Source organism: Pseudophryne corroboree, chromosome 9 (genome assembly GCF_028390025.1).
Source record: "Pseudophryne corroboree isolate aPseCor3 chromosome 9, aPseCor3.hap2, whole genome shotgun sequence".
NCBI lineage: Eukaryota > Metazoa > Chordata > Amphibia > Anura > Myobatrachidae > Pseudophryne > Pseudophryne corroboree.
This window is the reverse complement of record NC_086452.1, coordinates 296849831-296870699: the sequence shown is the minus strand read 5'-3', so window position 1 is coordinate 296870699 and position 20869 is coordinate 296849831. Positions and strand designations below refer to the sequence as shown.

At 46.6% G+C, this 20869-nt stretch overlaps 1 protein-coding gene across 4 annotated transcripts in view; it reads right to left on the bottom strand.

Moving 5' to 3' along the window:
• Positions 1-1117: 1117 nt before the first annotated feature.
• Positions 1118-20869, bottom strand: part of PICK1 (protein interacting with PRKCA 1) — a 272889-nt gene continuing 253137 nt past the window's right edge. For all 4 annotated transcript variants that reach the window (XM_063940387.1, XM_063940385.1, XM_063940388.1 and 1 more), the window contains 3 exons: positions 20126-20176; positions 16448-16592; positions 1118-2126 (listed from right to left, as the gene is read on the bottom strand). In XM_063940387.1, coding sequence (XP_063796457.1) covers positions 1903-2126; positions 16448-16592; positions 20126-20176 — 420 coding nt within the window. In that variant the 3' untranslated portion in view covers positions 1118-1902. The remainder of the gene's footprint in view (positions 2127-16447; positions 16593-20125; positions 20177-20869) is intronic.

Genomic DNA, 20869 nt, shown 5'->3' with positions numbered 1-20869 from the left:
CCCCTCAGGAGCTCAGTGTTCTGTCAGCGGAGATAGTGGCTCAGACCCCGCAGGGCGGACACTACTCCATCCCCTTAGCCCCACGAAGCAGGGAGGATGTTGCCAGCAGCCTCCCTGTAAAATAATAAACTTTAAAAAAACAAAAAAAAAAAAAACTTTACTAAAGAAGCTCTGAAGAACTCCCCTAGCTGTGACCGGCTCCTCCGGGCACATTTTCTAAACTGAGTCTGGTAGGAGGGGCATAGAGAGAGGAGTCAGCCCACACTCTCAAACTCTTAAAGTGCCAATGGCTCCTGGTTGCCGCGTCTATACCCCATGGTACTAATGTGGACCCCAGCATCCTCTAGGATAAGTTAAAATGACATAAGTTAAAATGACAGTTTTGAATAAGTTATAATGACAGTTTTCAATGTATTATTCCATTTTACTTTTACAATAAAAAGAACATTAAAGGAATAATAGTAATATGCCCAAAGACAGTCAAGTCTGGTCCAAAAAAAAGCCCAACAGTATAAAATCCACTTGGAAATACACATCAGTAAGAGCGATATTAACACAACAAAAAATGCAAAAAATGGCATCCAGTGCAATGGTGGAAAAAGGAAGTGTACAAGTCTATGAAAGGTGTTCCTTTGTTTGAAGTACAATCTGTGAACATCTTTAGATCAGAACATCATTTACAGTTATGTAAAACCCCCTCTTTTTTATACAGTGCTTTCTGGGAGCCCTGTTATATCCTGGTAGCAGCAATTTGTAGCCAGAGATGAGGAACGCTTACAGAGCTGAAGGACCATAAGTGCACATTCAGTGCTAAGGGTGAAAGGTGTACAGTAGTTGCAGCAATTGGCTGAATTAGCCATAGCTTCAGTTGAAACAAGGGCTTCATTCTTTCTACACTTATAGCCAGAGCAGGTTTGAATTACCTACCCTGGCTTGCCTGCCACTGTGAAAGGTATCTGTTGTTGATCCTTTGGGCAATTACAGCAAGCAGGATCCCACCAAAACACCATATTGAGGACACAATAAGGAAAGATAGGACACTGCCATCCAAACTAAAAAGTCTAGAGCCAATAACATTAATGAAGAACAATGTTTGCGTCCACATAGAATAAGACAATTCTTTGAAAAGAAAGTTTATTTCTGCGCATTTTATCTACTAAATAAATGTTTTAATGCAAGACCTAAACTCCAGCTACCAGTCCCATGAACGACTTTTAATTTCCACACCTATATCTCACACATTCATTATAGTCACCAACAACAAAGTCACGTTGTGAAGCATTTTCCTGTCAATGTAGACTTTCAGGACAATGGGGGCCATTCCGAGTTGTTCGCTCGCTGACGATTTTCGCAGCGCAGCGATCAGGAAAAAAAAACTGAATTTATGCGCATGCCCCGCAATTTATGCGCATGCCCCGCGACGTACGCGTACAAAGACATTTGTGGTTGTGTCCAGGGGCTAGCAAAGTTTTCTTTCGCACTGGCTGCCGCATGAAGATTGACAGGAAAGGGGCATTTCTGGGTGTAAACTGACCGTGTTCAGGGAGTGTTTGGAAAAATGCAGGCGTGCCAGAAAAAATGCAGGCTTGGCTGGGCAGGTGTAGGACGTCAAATCCGGACACAAATAGGCTGAAGTGATCTCAAGCGCTGAGTAGGTTCAGAGCTACTCTGAAACTGCACAAACTGTTTTTGTAGAGCTCGGCTGCACATGCGTCTGCACTTCTGCTAAGCTAAAATCCACTCCCCAGTGGGCGGCGGCATAGCGTTTGCACAGCTACTAAAAACTGCTAGCGAGCTATCAACTCGGAATGACCCCCAGTAGTGTATTAAAGTGGGATTTTAAACAAAATTTAAATGAAATTAAACATGAACACATATTAAAACATTGTCTTATGTGCATGGCTATTCATCATCAATTAGTTTCTCGCCTTTGTCGTCCTCTTTCTTCTTCTTCAGCTCTTCCTCTTCATCTGTGAATTCATCAACCTGACCATAAGCAAGAGTTGTGTGGGCCAGGTCCACTTCAATAGGGAATATATCTGCCCCTTTCAGGACCTCATAGCACTGGTCATCATATTTAGACATTGCAGAGACAAAGCGCTGAAGCTGGAACACAATATCTTGAACTTGAAGAGAAAGACACAGAGTATGATGATAATTCTATTACAAGTGTATTTAGCATAAAACATTGTCACTGGTAAAATGTTTACATTTTTACTACAAAGGATTTAGTATAAGGACACAACTAACCTAATAATTATTTAGAATGTACAATGGGAGTTTTAGTATTACATATAATTTGCAAAAATGTAAATCATTATATATTTTTACACAAACATACAGTGACTGTATGCCAAATTTAAAATTTTTGTGCATTAAAAAGGAGATTTATGGTATAACTTACCACTGTTAAATCTCTTTCTGCGAGGTACACTGGTTTCCAAAGAGAATAACATCGGGGGTGTAGAGTTGCACCTTGATCCGAGGCACCAACAAGCTAAAGCTTTGACTGTTCCCAGGATGCACTGCACCGCCTCCTATACAGCCCCGCCTCCAGGCACTGGAGCTCAGTTTTGTTAACCAGTCCAATGCAGTAGCAGGTAAGAGAGACGGTAGATGTTAGTCACATTGAACCACATTCTCATGACAGGAGAAGGGACTAGCTGCTAATGCCATACAAACCCAAAGAAGTTAAGTGCGTCAGGGTGGGCACCCTGTGGAAACCAGAAAGATTTAACAATGGTTAAGTCATACAGTACCATAAATCACAAGAAACCGGCGTCCAAAGGAAGCATCCTGTGAGGCGGAAGTATCAAAGGCATAGAACCTGATGAACGTGTTCACTGAGGACCACGTAGCCGCCTTGCACAATTGTTCAGCGGACGCGCCACGGCAGGCCGCCCAAGAAGGTCCAACAAGAAGGTCCAACAGACCAAGTAGATTGGGCCTTGATAGCAGGAGCTGGGAGTCCAGCCTGCGCAGAAGCTTGTGCAATCACCATCCTAATCCATCTGGCCAAGGTCTGCTTATTCGCAGGCCAGCCACGTTTGTGAAGACCAAAAAGTACAAAAAGAGAATCTGATCTCCTAATAGAGGCAGTTCTTTCTACATATATATGGAGAGCCCTACCACATCCAAAGACCGCTCTTTGAAGGAAAAACCAGGAGAGATAAAGGCTGGAACCACAATCTCTTGGTTAAGGTGGAAAGATGACACCTCCTTAGGTAGATAACCAGGGTGAGTTCTAAAAACTGCCCGGTCACGGTGAAATATCAGGAAGGGTGGATGACAGGACAAAGCACCTAAGTCCAACACCCTCCTAGCAGAGGCAATAGCCAACAGAAAAATGACCTTAAGCGTAATGCATTTAAGGTCCACAGACTGAAGAGGTTCAAACGAAGACTCTTGAAGGGCATTAAGAACAACAGACAGATCCCATGGAGCCACAGGAGGGACATAGGGAGGATGAATCCGTAGTACGCCCTGAATGTATGAACGTCAGGAATAGATAAAAAATTTAGCTGAAACCACACCGAAGTCCTAAATCCAGGACTTGTTGCAAAAAAGCCAGAAGTCTGGAAGTACTAAACTTGTATGCATCGTAATTCTTAGCAGAACACCAGGTGAAGTAAGAATTCCAGACCCTATAATAAATCAGTGCAGAAGCCGGTTTGACATAGTTTGAAAAACCACCTCAGAAAATCCTTTGGCCCTGAAGAGTGAAGCTTCAAGAGCCACGCTGTCAAAGCCAGTCTTGCCAGATCCTAGTAAACACAAGGGCCCTGAATGAGGAGGTCTGGGAATTGAGGAAGTAGAAGAGGATGCTTGATCGAGAGACCCTGCAGGTCTGAGAACCAATGCTGTCTGGGCCACGCCGGAGAGACTAGAAGCAGTATTCCTCCTTCTTGCTTGAACTTGCGTAGTCCCCTGGGCAGGAGTGACACTGGAGGGAACACATATGGAGGGAACAAGGAGTTGGAATACCTCCAGATGAAGACTCCACTCCCCGGCGTGTACATCCTGATGACTGATGACTCAGCTACCAGTTGAGGACCCCCGGAATAAACACTGCCGATATTGCTAGCAGATGGCATTCCGCCCATCGAAGAATTTTATGTGACTTCTAACACTGCCATGCAGCTTTTAGTGCCGCCCTGATTATTTATGTATGCCACCGTGGTGGTGTTGTCTGATTTTACTTGAACAGGCCTGTTCTGTACGAAAGGCAGGGTCAGTGTCAACGCATTGAACACGAGGAGTCATTCAGAGTTGATCGCTAGCTGCCGTTGTTCGCAGTGCAGCGATCAGGCTAAAAATTGGCATTTCTGCGCATACGTTTGCACCGCAATGCGCACGCGTGACGTACGGGTACAAAGTCCTTTGTGGTTTTGTACAGGTTCTAGCGACGTTTTCATTCGCACTGGCGGTCGCAAAAAGATTGAAAGGAAGGGGGCGTCTGGGTGTCAACTGACCGTTTTCAGGGAGTGCTTAGAAAAACGCAAACGTGCCAGGGAAAGCGCAGGCGTGGCTGGACGAAAGCTGGGCGGGTGTGCAACGTCAAAAGCCAACCCACCAACGTTAAAATCATCGCACACGAAGAGTAAGTTCAGGGCTGGTCTTGTTTTGCACAAAATGTTTTTGCAGGCGCTCTGCTGCACAGGCGTTCGCACTTCTGCAAAGCGAAAATAAACTCCCAAGTGGGTGGCGACAATGCGTTTGCACGGCTGCTAAAAACTGCTAGCGAGCGATCAACTCGGAATGACCACCACTGCCCGCAATTCCAGAATGTTTAGCGGGAGGAGAGATTCCTCCTTAGTCCACCGACCCTGGAGAGAGTGTTGCTCCAGCAAAGAGCCCCAACCCCGCAGACTGGCATCTGTCGTTAGGAAGACCCAGTTGGAGATCCAGAAGGGATGACCCCTGCTCAATTGTCCTGTAGCCACCTCCGGAGTCAAGGAGATCATTTGAGACCTGATCCGGTAAGGCAGGCCGTCCCACTTGGAAAGGATTAACCTCTGCAGAGGGCGGGAATTAAATTGAGCGTACTCTACCATGTCGAAAGACGACACCATGAGGCCTAGTACTTGCATCGCCGAGTGTATCGACAATCTCTAGTGAGAGGAAGCATCTGATTCTGTCCTGAAGTTTCAAGACCTTCTCTGGAGACAAGAACAAACGTTGGTTGTGTGTGTCCAGTAATGCCCCCAGGTGCACCATGCTCTGAGTAGAGACCAGTGAGGATTTCTTCCAGTTGATGAGCCACCCGTAGGAATTGGACCGTCGGTTCCAGATGACGGAGGAGGACCTCTGGGGAGTTCGCCAGGATCAACAAGTCGTCCAGATACGGCAGGATCCGGATACCCTGACGGCAGAGAAGGGCCGTCATGACCACCATGACCTTGGTGAAGATCCGTGGAGCTGTGGTCAGTCCGAAATCCGAAAGGCAAGGCTTGGAACTGATAATGAAGGTTGCCAACAGCAAACCGTAGATATTGCTGATGCGACATGGCAATAGGTATGTGTAGGTAAGCATCCTGTATATCCAGGGATACCATATAGTCCTTGGGTTCCAAAGCCAGTACAATAGAGCGCAGAATTTCCATATGGAATTTGGACACCCTCACAACTTTGTTCAAAGTTTTGAGGTTGAGTATAGGCCGGGAGGATCCATTCGGCTTCGGAACTAGAAACAACATTGAATAGTATCCCCTGCCTCTCTGAGACAGAGGCACCGGCACTATCACTCCTCTATCCAGGAGGGATTGGACAACCAAATGTAGGGTTTTTGCTTTTAAGGATCCGAAGGGATAACCGTTGAGCAAAACTGGCGAGGGGGTCGTCTTTTGAAAGAGGTTGCTTACCCGTAAGAGACCACTTCCTGCACCCAGGCGTCCAGAGTGGTCTTTAACCATACTTGGGCGAACTGTAGAAGTCGGCCTCCTACCCTGGGGTCCCCCAGGGGGAGGCCTGCCCCGTCATGCAGCAGGCTTTTCCAGTTTGGAAGCAGGCTGACGGGCATCCCAAAAACATTTAGGTTTGGGCTTAGAGGACTTGGAAGTGCGAGCCTGTCTTGGGTACGCCTGACTCTTTGCTTTACCTAGAGGTCGAAAGGAACAAAAAGTAGTATTCTTGGCCTTCGAAGGATTAGTACTCGGGAGAAGCGCAGTCTTGGCTGACGCCAAGTTGGTCGCAATCTTGTTCAGATCATCTCCAAATAGTATATCACCCTTAAAAGGGAGTACCTCCAAGGTCTTTTTAGAGTCCAGGTCCACCGACCAGGACCATAACCACAGAAACCGGCGAGCCAGGATAGACGTAGTAGATGCCTTGGCCACCATAACACCTGCATCAGAGGCCGCCTCCTGAATATAGTGGGAGGCTGTGGTAATATAGGACAGATACTGTCTGGCAGTGTCAGAAAAATTCAGAGGTAGCTCTTTCTCAATTGCTTGAACCCATGCTTCAATGCCTTTTGCAGGCCAAGAGGTAGTGGGTCTATGTACAGCACCTGTAAAAGAGTAAATACACTTCAAGCAACCCTCCACGTGCTTATCCGTTGGTTCCTTCAAAGCGGTGACGGTGGTGACAGACAGTAGATGACACCACAAGACAGGCTACATGTGAGTCCACTGGTGGCGGGGTTTCCCACTTGTTACTCAACTCTGCAGAGATAGGCTAACGAGCTAGCATCTTTTTAGACAGGGAAAATGTATTTCCTGGAGAAGACCAGGATTCCTGATGTATGTCAATTAAATGGTCAGAATGTGGTAAGACTAATTTAGTAACCTTCTGACGTTTGAACTTATCAGGTTTCTAAGATGTATTAGGAGGGTCAATCTCATCATCAATCTGAATAATCAGCTTGATAGCCTCCACTAGATCAGGAACATCAACCTGTATTGTAGAATCTTCATCAGAAGCAGCAGTATCAGCATCTGATGGATCAGTATATTCCCCATCCAAATCAGAAGAATCATCCGAAATATTAGTGGATTGTGAGGAAGAAATGGCCCGCTTAGATTACCCTTTGGTCTCAGTAGGGTGAGTGTTAGGATTTTGTTTAACCAAGGACTGATTTAATTGCTGTAACTGGGTTGACAGAGTATCCGCCCATGGTGGATTAACTACAGGGACAATATGTGGCTGCAATGGCACAGTAGGACCCACAGGGGGCCTAAGTCTTGTTACAAGCGTAGTCAGCATATTTGAAAATGCAGCCCAAGGTGGATCTGCCACAGATGCTGCGGTCTGACTAGGGGGTGCAGAACATCCAGTACCTGAACCCTCAGCAGAAATAATTTCCTCAGGTAAATCCGTGGCGCCAGCACTGCATGATGCAGGAGCGTCTGCGGATTTCCTGCCCTGTGTAGCACACATTATTGGGAATGTAGCCTTAGGGCGTATCAGTACAATATAGCCAGACAAACACAATACCTGACAAAAAACCCCTAAGATATGTGACCGCACTTGCAGAGCACAAACAGAGGATTTAAGCGGTATGAGGTGACTGAAACACACAGTGAAACATACAAAACAGTATATCCTGTGGAATACTATATGGTATATGAGACCCTGACGTACTTAGACCCCCAGGGCACAGAATATAGTGATAGCAATATGTGTGATACACAGAATAGAATCCACACAGCAGCTACAGGCACACACATTCACAGGTACAATGCAGAAATTATTACATATAAAAAATAAACTGCACTGGACTAGTAATACTACATATAGAAATGTATGTATACAGATATAACAATGCACTGTAAATACTGGATGTATATCACAGAATACTTGTACTAAATATTCATATAGCAGTACCCTTGTTCTTAACTAACGCTGTCTAAACGACATGTAGAATACTTAAGTGTCCTGTAAATGCACAGCGCTGATGAGACAGGCGGCTTTACAGAGGAGACATTGCCCAGCAGTCCCAGGATCAGCGCAGCTCTGTGAAATGGCCCCCAAACGCTGACAGGGAGTGAGGGAGAGAGAGAGATGCAGCTCCAGGGCGGGAACACCTGCTGTAGATGGCGCCTGGGGGAGGGGCTACAGGTCAGCGCCTTATCCCCTCTGCTGGACTTCACCACCGGGCACTTTGGAGCCCATCATAAATGGATTTTGAGTAAATCCAACCTGTGCTCCCTGCCCTGGTGGATATAGTGGGGTCGCTGCATGGCCACAGTGTCCACGCAGAGCGGCGCGATTAATCTCCTGGGACTGCGACCGGATCGCAATTTCGGCGGGTCCCACCTGGGGGACCCTCTTACCTCCTCCCTGAAGTGCGGCCATGCGATCCAGGAGAGCAGCAGCGGTGATGTGTGCCTGATGACCGGAGCGCCTCCGCTGCACGTACCCGGCAACCAGGGCATGGGAGTATGCACCGCCGCTGGGGGAGGTGATGGAGCCGCAGCACAGAATGTCAGCATGACATACACAGCATCTAGTGCCTGTGCTGCAGCCCTTGAAGTCTTCTTCTTAAAAAGCTCTTATTAGGGCTGCCTAGCGCAGCCCCCCCTGTTAGTGACCGGCACTGCAGGCACCAACTTACAAAGTGGGCTCCAGTGCCTGGAGGCAGGGCTATAGAGGAGGCGGTGCAGTGCATCCTGGGAACAGTCAAAGCTTCAGCCTGTTGGTGCCTTGGATCAAGATCCAACTCTACACTCCGGATGTTATTCCCTGTGGAATACCAGTGTACCCCGCTGCAGAAACAGACATTATTGGCAATTCCTAAAAATCCCCAGCATGTAGATACTGCTGAATAATATTTAGAATGCACCCACTACAGACTCTATTACTACAGTCCGTTTACACGGGGGGCCTTCTGCTCCAGATTCTCACCATGCACTCTCTTTGTCTAAAGGGCTTGCATGCTAGGTGGACATTATGTTATTTGATACATCTTCCACTTATTTTATATTAGCAGTAAGCTGAGGCTTTGCAGTGGTATTTTAGCAACTATAGTATATAGTGATATATGATCTTTATCCACATCTACCACTAAATAAGGCTAAACAATTTGTGTGTAACACCGCTTTCACATTGCAAATCCGGGTCTGACCCCTTCACACTGCACTTTCAACCTGTGTTATTCCCAGGTTGGCTCATTTCACATTGAACCCGGGTCACCCAGGTAAACACTATAGATGTCATTTAAAATGGACTGTTTCTGGCTCACAAAGATGAGATGTCAAAAGGAAACAAAAGGAGACACAGGAACATAAAATCAGCGCCTTTGAGTCCCGGGTTGAATAACCTGGGTCAGACCCTTTCAAACTGCACATCGACCCATATTTAACCCTGCTTTATTACCAGGTTGAAATGCCGGGTTGCTCGACTTGGGTTATTTCACTTCTGCGCTTTCACACTGCACCTCGACCCGGCAATAACCCAGGTTATATTGGCGATATGAAATAGGTTTAAGTAATAACTCCCCTATAAAGTACAGACTCCAAACAAGAAATGCTGAAAAAGATTATGACAACTCGTATTTTAGCAGTACATAACAGACACAGAAGAGACAAGTATCTATAACTTATGGTCTATTGGACCACATTATTTACTTGTGTGGATTTTTGTACCAAGCATCCATTTGTACACATACAGGACCTCATTCAGTATCCGTGACGCAGCTGCCCTAAAACAGTCCGGCGAGGACTACGTTGTCCGGACCACTCCCCCATAACGCTGCATCGTCGTCCGCTGCTGTCAATCACAGTGCGATCACATCCTTCAGGAATGCGATCGCACTGTGAAAGTTCGCTCACAAGCTGTACGTGCGCGCCAAAAATTGCTGGTTGCGATTTTCTGACATTTGCGACTGACCCTGAATGAGGGCCACAATCCTTTTTTATTTAACACATTGGAACTTCTTTTTCATAGTGCTGAAGAAGAGATAACAGCACACTCAAAAAAAAGGTTTAGCATAATTAAACAATAACCTGTCGAGCAGATATATCAAGTTTGAAAAAAAATAAGAATTTACTTACCGATAATTCTATTTCTCATAGTCCGTAGTGGATGCTGGGGACTCCGTAAGGACCATGGGGAATAGCGGCTCCGCAGGAGACTGGGCACATCTAAAGAAAGCTTTAGGACTAACTGGTGTGCACTGGCTCCTCCCCTTATGACCCTCCTCCAAGCCTCAGTTAGGATACTGTGCCCGGACGAGCGTACACAATAAGGAAGGATTTTGAATCCCGGGTAAGACTCATACCAGCCACACCAATCACACCGTATAACTTGTGATCTGAACCCAGTTAACAGTATGATAACAGAGGAGCCTCTGAAAAGATGGCTCGCAACAATAATAACCCGATTTTTGTAACAATAACTATGTACAAGTATTGCAGACAATCCGCACTTGGGATGGGCGCCCAGCATCCACTACGGACTATGAGAAATAGAATTATCGGTAAGTAAATTCTTATTTTCTCTAACGTCCTAAGTGGATGCTGGGGACTCCGTAAGGACCATGGGGATTATACCAAAGCTCCCAAACGGGCGGGAGAGTGCGGATGACTCTGCAGCACCGAATGAGAGAACTCCAGGTCCTCCTCAGCCAGGGTATCAAATTAGTAGAATTTAGCAAACGTGTTTGCCCCTGACCAAGTAGCTGCTCGGCAAAGTTGTAAAGCCGAGACCCCTCGGGCAGCCGCCCAAGATGAGCCCACTTTCCTTGTGGAACGGGCTTTTACAGATTTTAGCTGTGGCAGGCCTGCCACAGAATGTGCAAGCTGAATTGTACTACAAATCCAACGAGCAATAGTCTGCTTAGAAGCAGGAGCACCCAGCTTGTTGGGTGCATACAGGATAAACAGCGAGTCAGATTTCCTGACTCCAGCCGTCCTGGAAACATATTTTCAGGGCCCTGACAACATCCAGCAACTTGGATTCCTCCAAGTCCCTAGTAGCCGCAGGCACCACAATAGGTTGGTTCAGGTGAAAACGCTGGAACCACCTTAGGGAGAAACTGAGGACGAGTCCTCAATTCCGCCCTGTCCGAATGGAAAATCAGATAAGGGCTTTTACAGGATAAAGCCGCCAATTCTGACACGCGCCTGGCCCAGGCCAGGGCCAACAGCATGACCACTTTCCATGTGAGATATTTTAACTCCACAGATTTAAGTGGTTCAAACCAATGTGACTTTTGGAATCCAAACTACATTGAGATCCCAAATTGCCACTGGAGGCACAAAAGGAGGCTGTATATGCAGTACCCCTTTTACAAACGTCTAAACTTCAGGGACTGAAGCTAGTTCTTTTTTGGAAGAAAATTGACAGGGCCGAAATCTGAACCTTAATGGACCCCAATTTCAGGCCCATAGACACTCCTGTTTGCAGGAAATGTAGGAATCGACCCAGTTGAATTTCCTCCGTCGGGCCTTACTGGCCTCGCACTACGCAACATATTTTCGCCAATTGCGGTGATAATGTTTTTGCGGTTACATCCTTCCTGGCTTTAGATCAGGATATGGATGACTTCATCCGGAATGCCTTTTTTCCTTCAGGATCCGGTGTTCAACCGGCATGCCGTCAAACGCAGCCGCGGTAAGTCTTGGAACAGACAGGGTCCTTGCTGGAGCAGGTCCCTTCTTAGAGGTAGAGGCCACGGATCCTCCGTGAGCATCTCTTGAAGTTCCGGTTACCAAGTCCTTCTTGGCCAATCCGGAGCCACGAATATAGTGCTTTCTCCTCTCCATCTTATCAATCTCAGTACCTTGGGTATGAGAGGCAGAGGAGGGAACACATACACTGACTGGTACACCCACGGTGTTACCAGAGCGTCTACAACTATTGCCTGAGGGTCTCTTGACCTGGCGCAATACCTGTCGAGTTTTTCAATCATGTGGACGACTTCTGGGTGAAGTCCCCACTCTCCCGGGTGGAGGTCGTGCTGAGGAAGTCTGCTTCCCAGTTGTCCACTCCCGGAATGAATACTGTTGACAGTGCTATCACATGATTTTCCGCCCAGCGAAGAATCCCTGCAGCTTCTGCCATTGCCCTCCTGCTTCTTGTGCCACCCTGTCTGTTTACGTGGGTGACTGCCATGATGTTGTCCGACTGGATCAACACCGGCTGACCTTGAAGCAGAGGTCTTGCTAAGCTTAGAGCATTGTAAATGGCCCTTAGCTTCAGGATATTTAAGTGAAGTGATGTATCCAGGCTTGACCCTAAGCCCTGGATATTCCTTCCCTGTGTGACTGCTCCCCAGCCTCGCAGGCTGGCATCCATGGTCACCAGGACCCAGTCCTGAATGCCGAATCTGCGGCCCTCTAGAAGATGAGCACTCTGCAACCACCACAGGATGGATACCCTTGTCCTTGGTGACAGGGTTATCCGCTGATGCATCTGAAAATGCGACCCGGACCATTTGTCCAGTAGGTTCCACTGGAAAGTTCTTGCGTGGAATCTAACGAATGGGATTGCTTCGTAGGAAGCCACCATTTTTACCCAGAACCCTTGTGCATTGATGCACTGAGACTTGGTTCGGTTTTAGGAGGTTCCTGACTAGCTCGGATAACTCCCTGGCTTTCTCTTCCGGGAGAAACACCTTTTTTCTGGACTGTGTCCAGGAACATCCCTAGGAAACAGAAGACAAGTCGTCGGAACCAGCTGCGATTTTGGAATATTGAGAATCCAATCGTGCTGCCGCAACACTACCTGAGATAGTGCTACACCGACTTCCAACTGTTCCCTGGATCTTACCCTTATCAGGGAATCGTCCAAGTAAGGGATAACTAAAATTCCCTTCCTTCGAAGGGATATCATTTCGGCCATTACCTTGGTAAAGACCCGGGGTGCCGTGGACCATCCCTACGGCAGCGTCTGAACTGATAGTGACAGTTCTGTACCATAACCTGAGGTACCCTTGGTGAGAAGGGTAAATTTTGACATGAAGGTAAGCATCCTTGATGTCCCGAGACATCATGTAGTCCCCTTCTTCCAGGTTCGCAATCACTGCTCTGAGTGACTCAATCTTGAATTTGAACCTCTGTATGTAAGTGTTCAAAGATTTTAGATTTAGAATCGGTCTCACCGAGCCGTCTGGCTTCGGTACCACAATAGTGTGGAATAATACCCCGTTCCCTGTTGCAGGAGGGGTACCTTGATTATCACCTGCTGGGAATACAGCTTGTGAATGGCTTCCAAAACTGCCTCCCTGTCAGAGGGAGACGTCGGTAAAGCCGACTTTTGGAAACGGCGAGGGGGAGACGTCTCGAATTCCAATATGTACCCTTGAGATATTACCTGAAGGATCCAGGGGTCTACTTGCGAGTGAGCCCACTGCGCACTGAAATTCATTGAGAACGGGCCCCCACCGTGCCTGAGCTTGTAAGGCCCTAGCGTCATACTGAGGGCTTGGCAGAGGCGGGAAAGGGTTTCTGTTCCTGGGAACTGGCTAATCTCTTCAGCCTTCTTCCTCTCCCTCTGTCACGAGCAGAAAAGAGGAACCTTTTGTCCGCTTGCCAACAAAGGACTGCGCCTGATAATACGGCGTCTTATTTTGAGAGGCGACCTGGGGTACAAACGTGGATTTCCCAGTTGTTGCCGTGGCCACCAGGTCTAAAAGACCGACCCCAAATGTCCCCTTTCAAAGGCAATACTTCCAAATGCCGTTTGGAATCCGCATCACCTGACCATTTTACTGGTAGAATTGGACAACGCACTTATACTTGATGCCAGTCGGCAAATATTCCGCTGTGCATCATGCATATATAGAAATGCATCTTTTAAATGCTCTATAGGCAATAATATACTATCCTTATCTAGGATATCAATATTTCCAGTCAGGGAATCCGACCATGCCAACCCAGCACTGCACCTCCAGGCTGAGGCGATTGCTGGTCGCAGTATAACACCAGTATGTGTGTGAATACATTTTTGGATACCCTCCTGCTTTCTATCAGCAGGATCCTTAAGGGCGGCCATCTCATGAGAGGGTAGAGCCCTTGTTCTTACAAGCGTGTGAGCGCCTTATCCCCCCTAGGGGGTGTTTCCCAACGCACCCTAACCTCTGGCGGGAAAGGGTATACAGCCAATACTTTTTAAGAAATTATCAATTGTTATCGGGGGGAAACCCACGCATCATCACACACCTCATTTTATTTCTCAGATTCAGGAAAACTACAGGTAGTTTTTCCCTCACCGAACATAATACCCCTTTTTGGTGGTACTCGTATTATCAGAAATGTATAAAACATTTTCCATTGTCTCAATCATGTAACGTGTGGCCCTACTGGAAATCACGGTTGTCTCTTCACCGTCGACACAGGAGTCAGTATCCGTGTCGGCGTCTGTATCTGCCATCTGAGGTAACGGGCGCTTTAGAGCCCCTGACGGCCTATGAGACGTCTGGACAGGCACAAGCTGAGTAGCCGGCTGTCTCATGTCAACCACTGTTTTTTTATACAGAGCTGACACTGTCACGTAATTTTCAACAGTACATCCACTCAGGTGTCGACCCCCTAGGTGGTGACATCACTGTTACAGACACTCTGCTCCGTCTCCACATCATTTTTCTCCTCATACATGTCGACACAAACGTACCGACACACAGCACACACACAGGGAATGCTCTGATAGAGGACAGGACCCCACTAGCCCTTTGGGGAGACAGAGGGAGAGTATGCCAGCACACACCAGAGTGCTATATATATATATACACAGGGATAACCTTATATAAGTGTTTTTCCCCTTATAGCTGCTGTATGTTTTAATACTGCGCATAATTAGTGCCCCCCTCTCTTTTTTTTAACCCTTTCTGTAGTGTAGTGACTGCAGGGAAGAGCCAGGGAGCTTCCCTCCAACTGAGCTGTGAGGGAAAATGGCGCCAGTGTGCTGAGGAGATAGGCTCCGCCCCCTTTTCGGCGGCCTTATCTCCCGTTTTTCTGTATATTCTGGCAGGGGTTAAATGCATCCATATAGCCCAGGAGCTATATGTGATGTATTTTTTGCCATGTAAGGTATTTTTATCATGTTTTATTGCGTCTCAGGGCGCCCCCCCCAGCGCCCTGCACCCTCAGTGACCGGAGTATGAAGTGTGCTGAGAGCAATGGCGCACAGCTGCAGTGCTGTGCGCTACCTTATTGAAGACAGGAACGTCTTCTGCCGCCGATTTTTCCGGACCTCTTCGCTCTTCTGGCTCTGTAAGGGGGCCGGCGGCGCGGCTCCGGAACCCATCCAGGCTGGGCCTGTGATCGTCCCTCTGGAGCTAATGTCCAGTAGCCAAGAAGCCCAATCCACTCTGCACGCAGGTGAGTTCGCTTCTTCTCCCCTTAGTCCCTCGATGCAGTGAGCCTGTTGCCAGCAGGTCTCACTGAAAATAACAAACCTAAACTAAAAACTTTCACTAAGAAGCTCAGGAGAGCCCCTAGTGTGCACCCTTCTCGTCGGGCACAGAAATCTAACTGAGGCTTGGAGGAGGGTCATAGGGGGAGGAGCCAGTGCACACCAGTTAGTCCTAAAGCTTTCTTTAGATGTGCCCAGTCTCCTGCGGAGCCGCTATTCCCCATGGTCCTTACGGAGTCCCCAGCATCCACTTAGGACGTTAGAGAAAAATATATTGCAAAAGGTAACTTAAGCACATTGTTTATAAGGTGGTATAAAATATAGGGCCTAATTCAGACCTGATCGTAGCAGCAAATTTGTTAGCAGTTGGGCAAAACCATGTGCACTGCAGAGGAGGCAGATATAACATGTGCAGAGAGAGTTAGATTTGGGTGGGGTGTGTTCAAACTGAAATCTAAATTGCAGTGTAAAAATAAAGCAGCCAGTATTTACCCTGCACAGAAACAATATAACCCACCCAAATCTAACTCTCTCTGCACATGTTATATCTGCCTCCCCTGCAGTAAACATGGTTTTGCTCAACTGCTAACAAATTTGCTTCTACGATCAGGCATGAATTAGGCCCATAGGTGGATATTCTGAGATTCATGGAGTTCTTGATAAATGTGTACTTTTGTTAAGAACAGCAGTCTCAAACTAATCTCTTCATAACCTTATTACAGACTTAAGCCCCATACACACTAGACGAGAAAGTAAAAGATCTCGCTCAGAAGGGCCAATCTGTGCAAGATCTTTTACAAACTTGTCCAGTGTGTACACTCATGTCGCTAACGATGCGCGCTCCCGCAAATCGTTAATGACCCCCTCCCTCATCTGTACAGACGAGGGAGGTCCTCGTTAACGACAGCCATGCTGCATATGCAGCATGGGTGTCATTCCCCCCGCCGTCGCTCCCTTCCCCACTGGCATCAGCAAGTGTGTATGCAGTTGCCGATGCCGGCACCCCGCCGCCAATGTCGGCATCGGCGGGACTCATTTAGTGTGTACTGGGCTATAAAACAGATGCCCTGAAAAAAAATGTGAATTGGAACTTGCATCATCAGTAGGCATCCCTACTTCTCTCTTCAGAGATAATCTAACTGGATACACTTACCATGTTTCTGGTCTAGGAGCTCTATCTTTTCTAAGACATCTTTTCTCATCTTAGCGAAACGTGAGCGCGCTTCCTGCCGACAGCGCAATATCAACCGATATTCATAATTTCCAGTACTAACACGGTACAATGGCTCTCCCAGTGCCTGAGAAACAAAGAAGTTCTTTACACAGTGAATAGGAAAGGGTTTTGCCTATGATTTGGCAAAGCCCCTTATTTGTGGATTTTCCTTTGAAAGTTTTATTAGCTTGTCTTGTGAGAGAATTAAAATTGCACCGAAATGTACTTTATATCTTATATGCACAGATATCAAATGTATGAACTATCAGCCATTACTTCTAGAGGTCTCCCATGTAGTGAAAAAGATAACTACTAACAAGATTGTATCACTTATTAGGCTGCATACACACTATGAGATATTGCATACAATATTGCTGATATTGTATGATTGCATACAATATCACATAGGGGTATATGCAATTCACAGCGAATCGCGGCAAATTATCGCAGTTTTTTAATTCGACACAATTCGACAGGTGAATTCCGGCAGGTGGCTGCCGGAATTCACCATATTCAATGAAAAACGGATTCGACAGTCCCGCGGGCGAAAAACGGCCGATTTGCCGGATTTTGCCGCGATTTAAAAAAACGGGAAAAAACGGGAAAAAAAATGGCGTGGGGTCCCCCCTTCAAAGCATAACCAGCCTCTGGCTCTTCGAGCTGGTCCTGGTTCTAAAAATGCGGGGAAAAATTGGGCAGGGATCCCCCGTATTTTTAAAACCAGCACCGGGCTCTGCGCCTGGTGCAAAAAATACGGGGGACAAAAAGAGTAGGGGTCCCCCGTATTTTTTACACCAGCATCGGGCTCCACTAGCTGGACAGATAATGCCACAGCCGGGGGTCACTTTTATACAGTGCCCTGCGGCCGTGGCATTAAATATCCAACTAGTCACCCCTGGCCGGGGTACCCTGGGGGAGTGGGGACCCCTTCAATCAGGGGGTCCCCCCCCCCAGCCACCCAAAGGCCAGGGGTGAAGCCCGAGGCTGTCCCCCCCCATCCAATGGCTGCGGATGGGAGGCTGATAGCCTTGAGAAAAATTACAAGAATATTGGTTTTTCCAGAAGAACTACAAGTCCCAGCAAGCCTCCCCCGCAAGCTGGTACTTGGAGAACCACAAGTACCAGCATGCGGGAGAAAAACGGGCCCGCTGGTACCTGTAGTTCTACTGGGAAAAAAATACCCAAATAAAAACAGGACACACACACCGTGACAGTAAAACTTTATTACACACTGCCGACACACACATACTTACCTATGTTGACACGCCGACTGCCACGGTCTCCGACGATCCGAGGGTACCTGTGAAAAAAATTATACTCACCTTCCAGCGTCCAGAGGTACATCCACGTCCAGAGATACATCCACGTACTTGTTAAAAAAAAAAAACGAACACCCGTGCCATGCCGGACTGAAAGGGGTCCCATGCTTTCACATCAGACCCCTTTCCCCGAATGCCGGGACACCACATGACTCCTGTCACTGAAGTCCCTTCAGCCAATCAGGAAGCGCTACTTCCGTGGCGCTCACCTGATTGGCTGTGCGCTGTCTGAGCTGTCAGACAGCGCATCGCAAAGCCTCTCCATTACTTTCAATGGTGAGAACTTTGCCGTCTGCGGGGGTTACCCGCGGTCAGCCGCTGACCGGCGGGTGACCTCACCGCTAGCCGCTAAGTTCCCACCATTGAAAGTAATGGACGGAGCTGTGCGATGCGCTGTCTGAGTTCAGACAGCGCACAGCCAATCAGGTGAGCGCAACGAAGTTGCGCTTCCTGATTGGCTTTAGAGACCTTTCTGTGACAGCTGTCACTCTGAGAGGTCTCTCTGCATTCGGGGATAGGGGTCCCATGTGTAAGCATGGGACCCCTTTCAGTCCGGCATGGTACGGGTGTCCGGTTTGTTTGTTTTTAACAAGTACGTGGATTTATCTCTGGACCCTGGCTGAGGTGAGTATATTGATCTTTTCTTTTCAGGTATCTGTGGATTCTACTTGGAGAAGAGGACCGATGTCGGCGTGTGAACATAGGTAAGTATGTGTGTGTCGACGTATGAAATAACGTTTTACTGTCACGGTGTGTGTGTTCTGTTTTTATTTGGGTATTTTTTTTCCAGTAGAACTACAGGTACCAGCGGGCCCGTTTTTCTCCCGCATGCTGGTACTTGTGGTTCTCCAAGTACCAGCTTGCGGGGGAGGCTTGCTGGGACTTGTAGTTCTTCTGGAAAAACCAATATTCTTGACATTTTACCAAGGCTATCAGCCTCCCATCCGCAGCCCTTGGATGGGGGGGGACAGCCTCGGGCTTCACCCCTGGCCCTTGGGTGGCTGGGGGGGGGGGCACCCCTTGATTGAAGGGGTCCCCACTCCCCCAGGGTACCCCGGCCAGGGGTGACTAGTTGGATATTTAATGCCACGGCCGCAGGGCACTGTATAAAAGTGACCCCCGGCTGTGGCATTATCTGTCCAGCTAGTGGAGCCCGATGCTGGTGTAAAAAATACGGGGGACCCCTACTCGTTTTGTCCCCCGTATTTTTTGCACCAGCACCAGGCGCAGAGCCCGGTGCTGGTTTAAAAAATACGGGGGATCCCCTGTCAATTTTTCCCCCGCATTTTTAGAACCAGGACCAGCTCGAAGAGCCCGAGGCTGGTTATGCTTTGGAGGGGGGACCCCACGCCATTTTTTTCAGGGATTTCACCATTCCATCTATAAAAAAATAAAAAATAAAAATAAAAAAAAATATTATTTTTAAAAATATATAAATAATACTTGTGCCTCCAAAAAAGACAAACCAAGTACCTAATCCCTTCTAATATAAATAGATCTGATATTACCACGAAAAAAACCCACAAAAAAAACATGTTTTAAATTTTTTTTATTGGTTTCACCCTCCAAAGTGTGGCGGATTGAAAATGACGAATTTGCTGTCTAAAAGCACTGCTGTCGAATTTCCAAACTTGAATTGAATATGCTTTTGTCGAATTGCAGCACTTGTATCATTGCAGAAAAGTCGAATTTGCAAAAAGTCGAATTTCAAAAAGTCGAATTTTGAAAGTCCGTTTTTTTGACGGAAAGCACTGAATTGCATTGACGAATTTTTTTTTTGGGCGAAAAATACCCGAAATTCGACAATTTCGGGAATTCGACCGCAATTGCATATACCCCATAGTGTGTACACACAATTTATTATATTGTGTGCTTTTTTGTAGTGTATACATAGAACCATACGATTTTAGGGCTTTGACGTCAGGCTGGACCCCCGCCTCCTCCTTCTTGTGCTCTTTTAAAAACAACTAAAGCCCCATAAGATATCAATTATCTTATCCTATTGTTTAATCATTTTATCTTATCCTATTGTTTAATCATATAGTATGTATGCCTGATATTGTATGTCGGGAAATTGTATACAATGTCGCATGGGGCACACATTGTACTAGTGTGTACATAGCCTAACTGTGGAAATAAGGGATTTTAAAGAGCACAAGAAAGCGTTAGAAAAACAAAACAAAAAAACAAATAAGCTTCCCTTTAATTTAATATATTTTATATTTATAGCTGCTTTTTGCATATGTTATGCATGTCCCCACTACACATAAGGTATGCTGATAATTATGATTATACTTACTATGCTGCTGTATTCTTCATCATCCATCTCTTTCACTTTCAAACAGTATGACTGAAAAGACAATATATTGCAAATCTTATAATAAAATACTAAATTTTACGTATTGGACATAAATCAATAACCGATATTAAAACGAAGACCATAAAAAACTTCTTAAATAATAATAAAATAAAAAAAACATTTCCATTCAAATTTCTATATAAAAGACTGGTCTGCTTATTGGCAACACCATCCCCCCACCCCTTCCTTAGTTACCTCACTCCGATTTAGTACCTCCATATGTGTGTGTGGCAACAGAACTCAGCAAATAGTATAATATGTTCTTCAAGTATGACAATAAGCGTAGGGAGAGGCCTAGAATGAAGATTCAGACTGTTCTAGCTGGATGCATTGAGAATGTTTCTCTAACTAAACAGGAGTCAATTCAAGCAAATGCAGCAATCATTCCATATCACCTGCCCTAGTGGACTGAGGGGCAGATTTATTAAGCTCGGTGAAGTGATAAATCGGAAGGTGATAAAGGACCAGCCAATCAGATCCTAACTGCCATGTCACAGGCTGGGTTTGAAAAATGACCGTTAGGAGCTGACTGGCTGGTCCTTTATCACCTTCCAATTTATCACTTCATCAAGCTTAATAAATCTGCCCCTGAATTCATAGTTCTCCAACTCTGCCAATTGAAATCTGACAACCCTTTATAGAGAACAGCATGCATAGCAGCATTAAAAGCTTACATGCAAACTG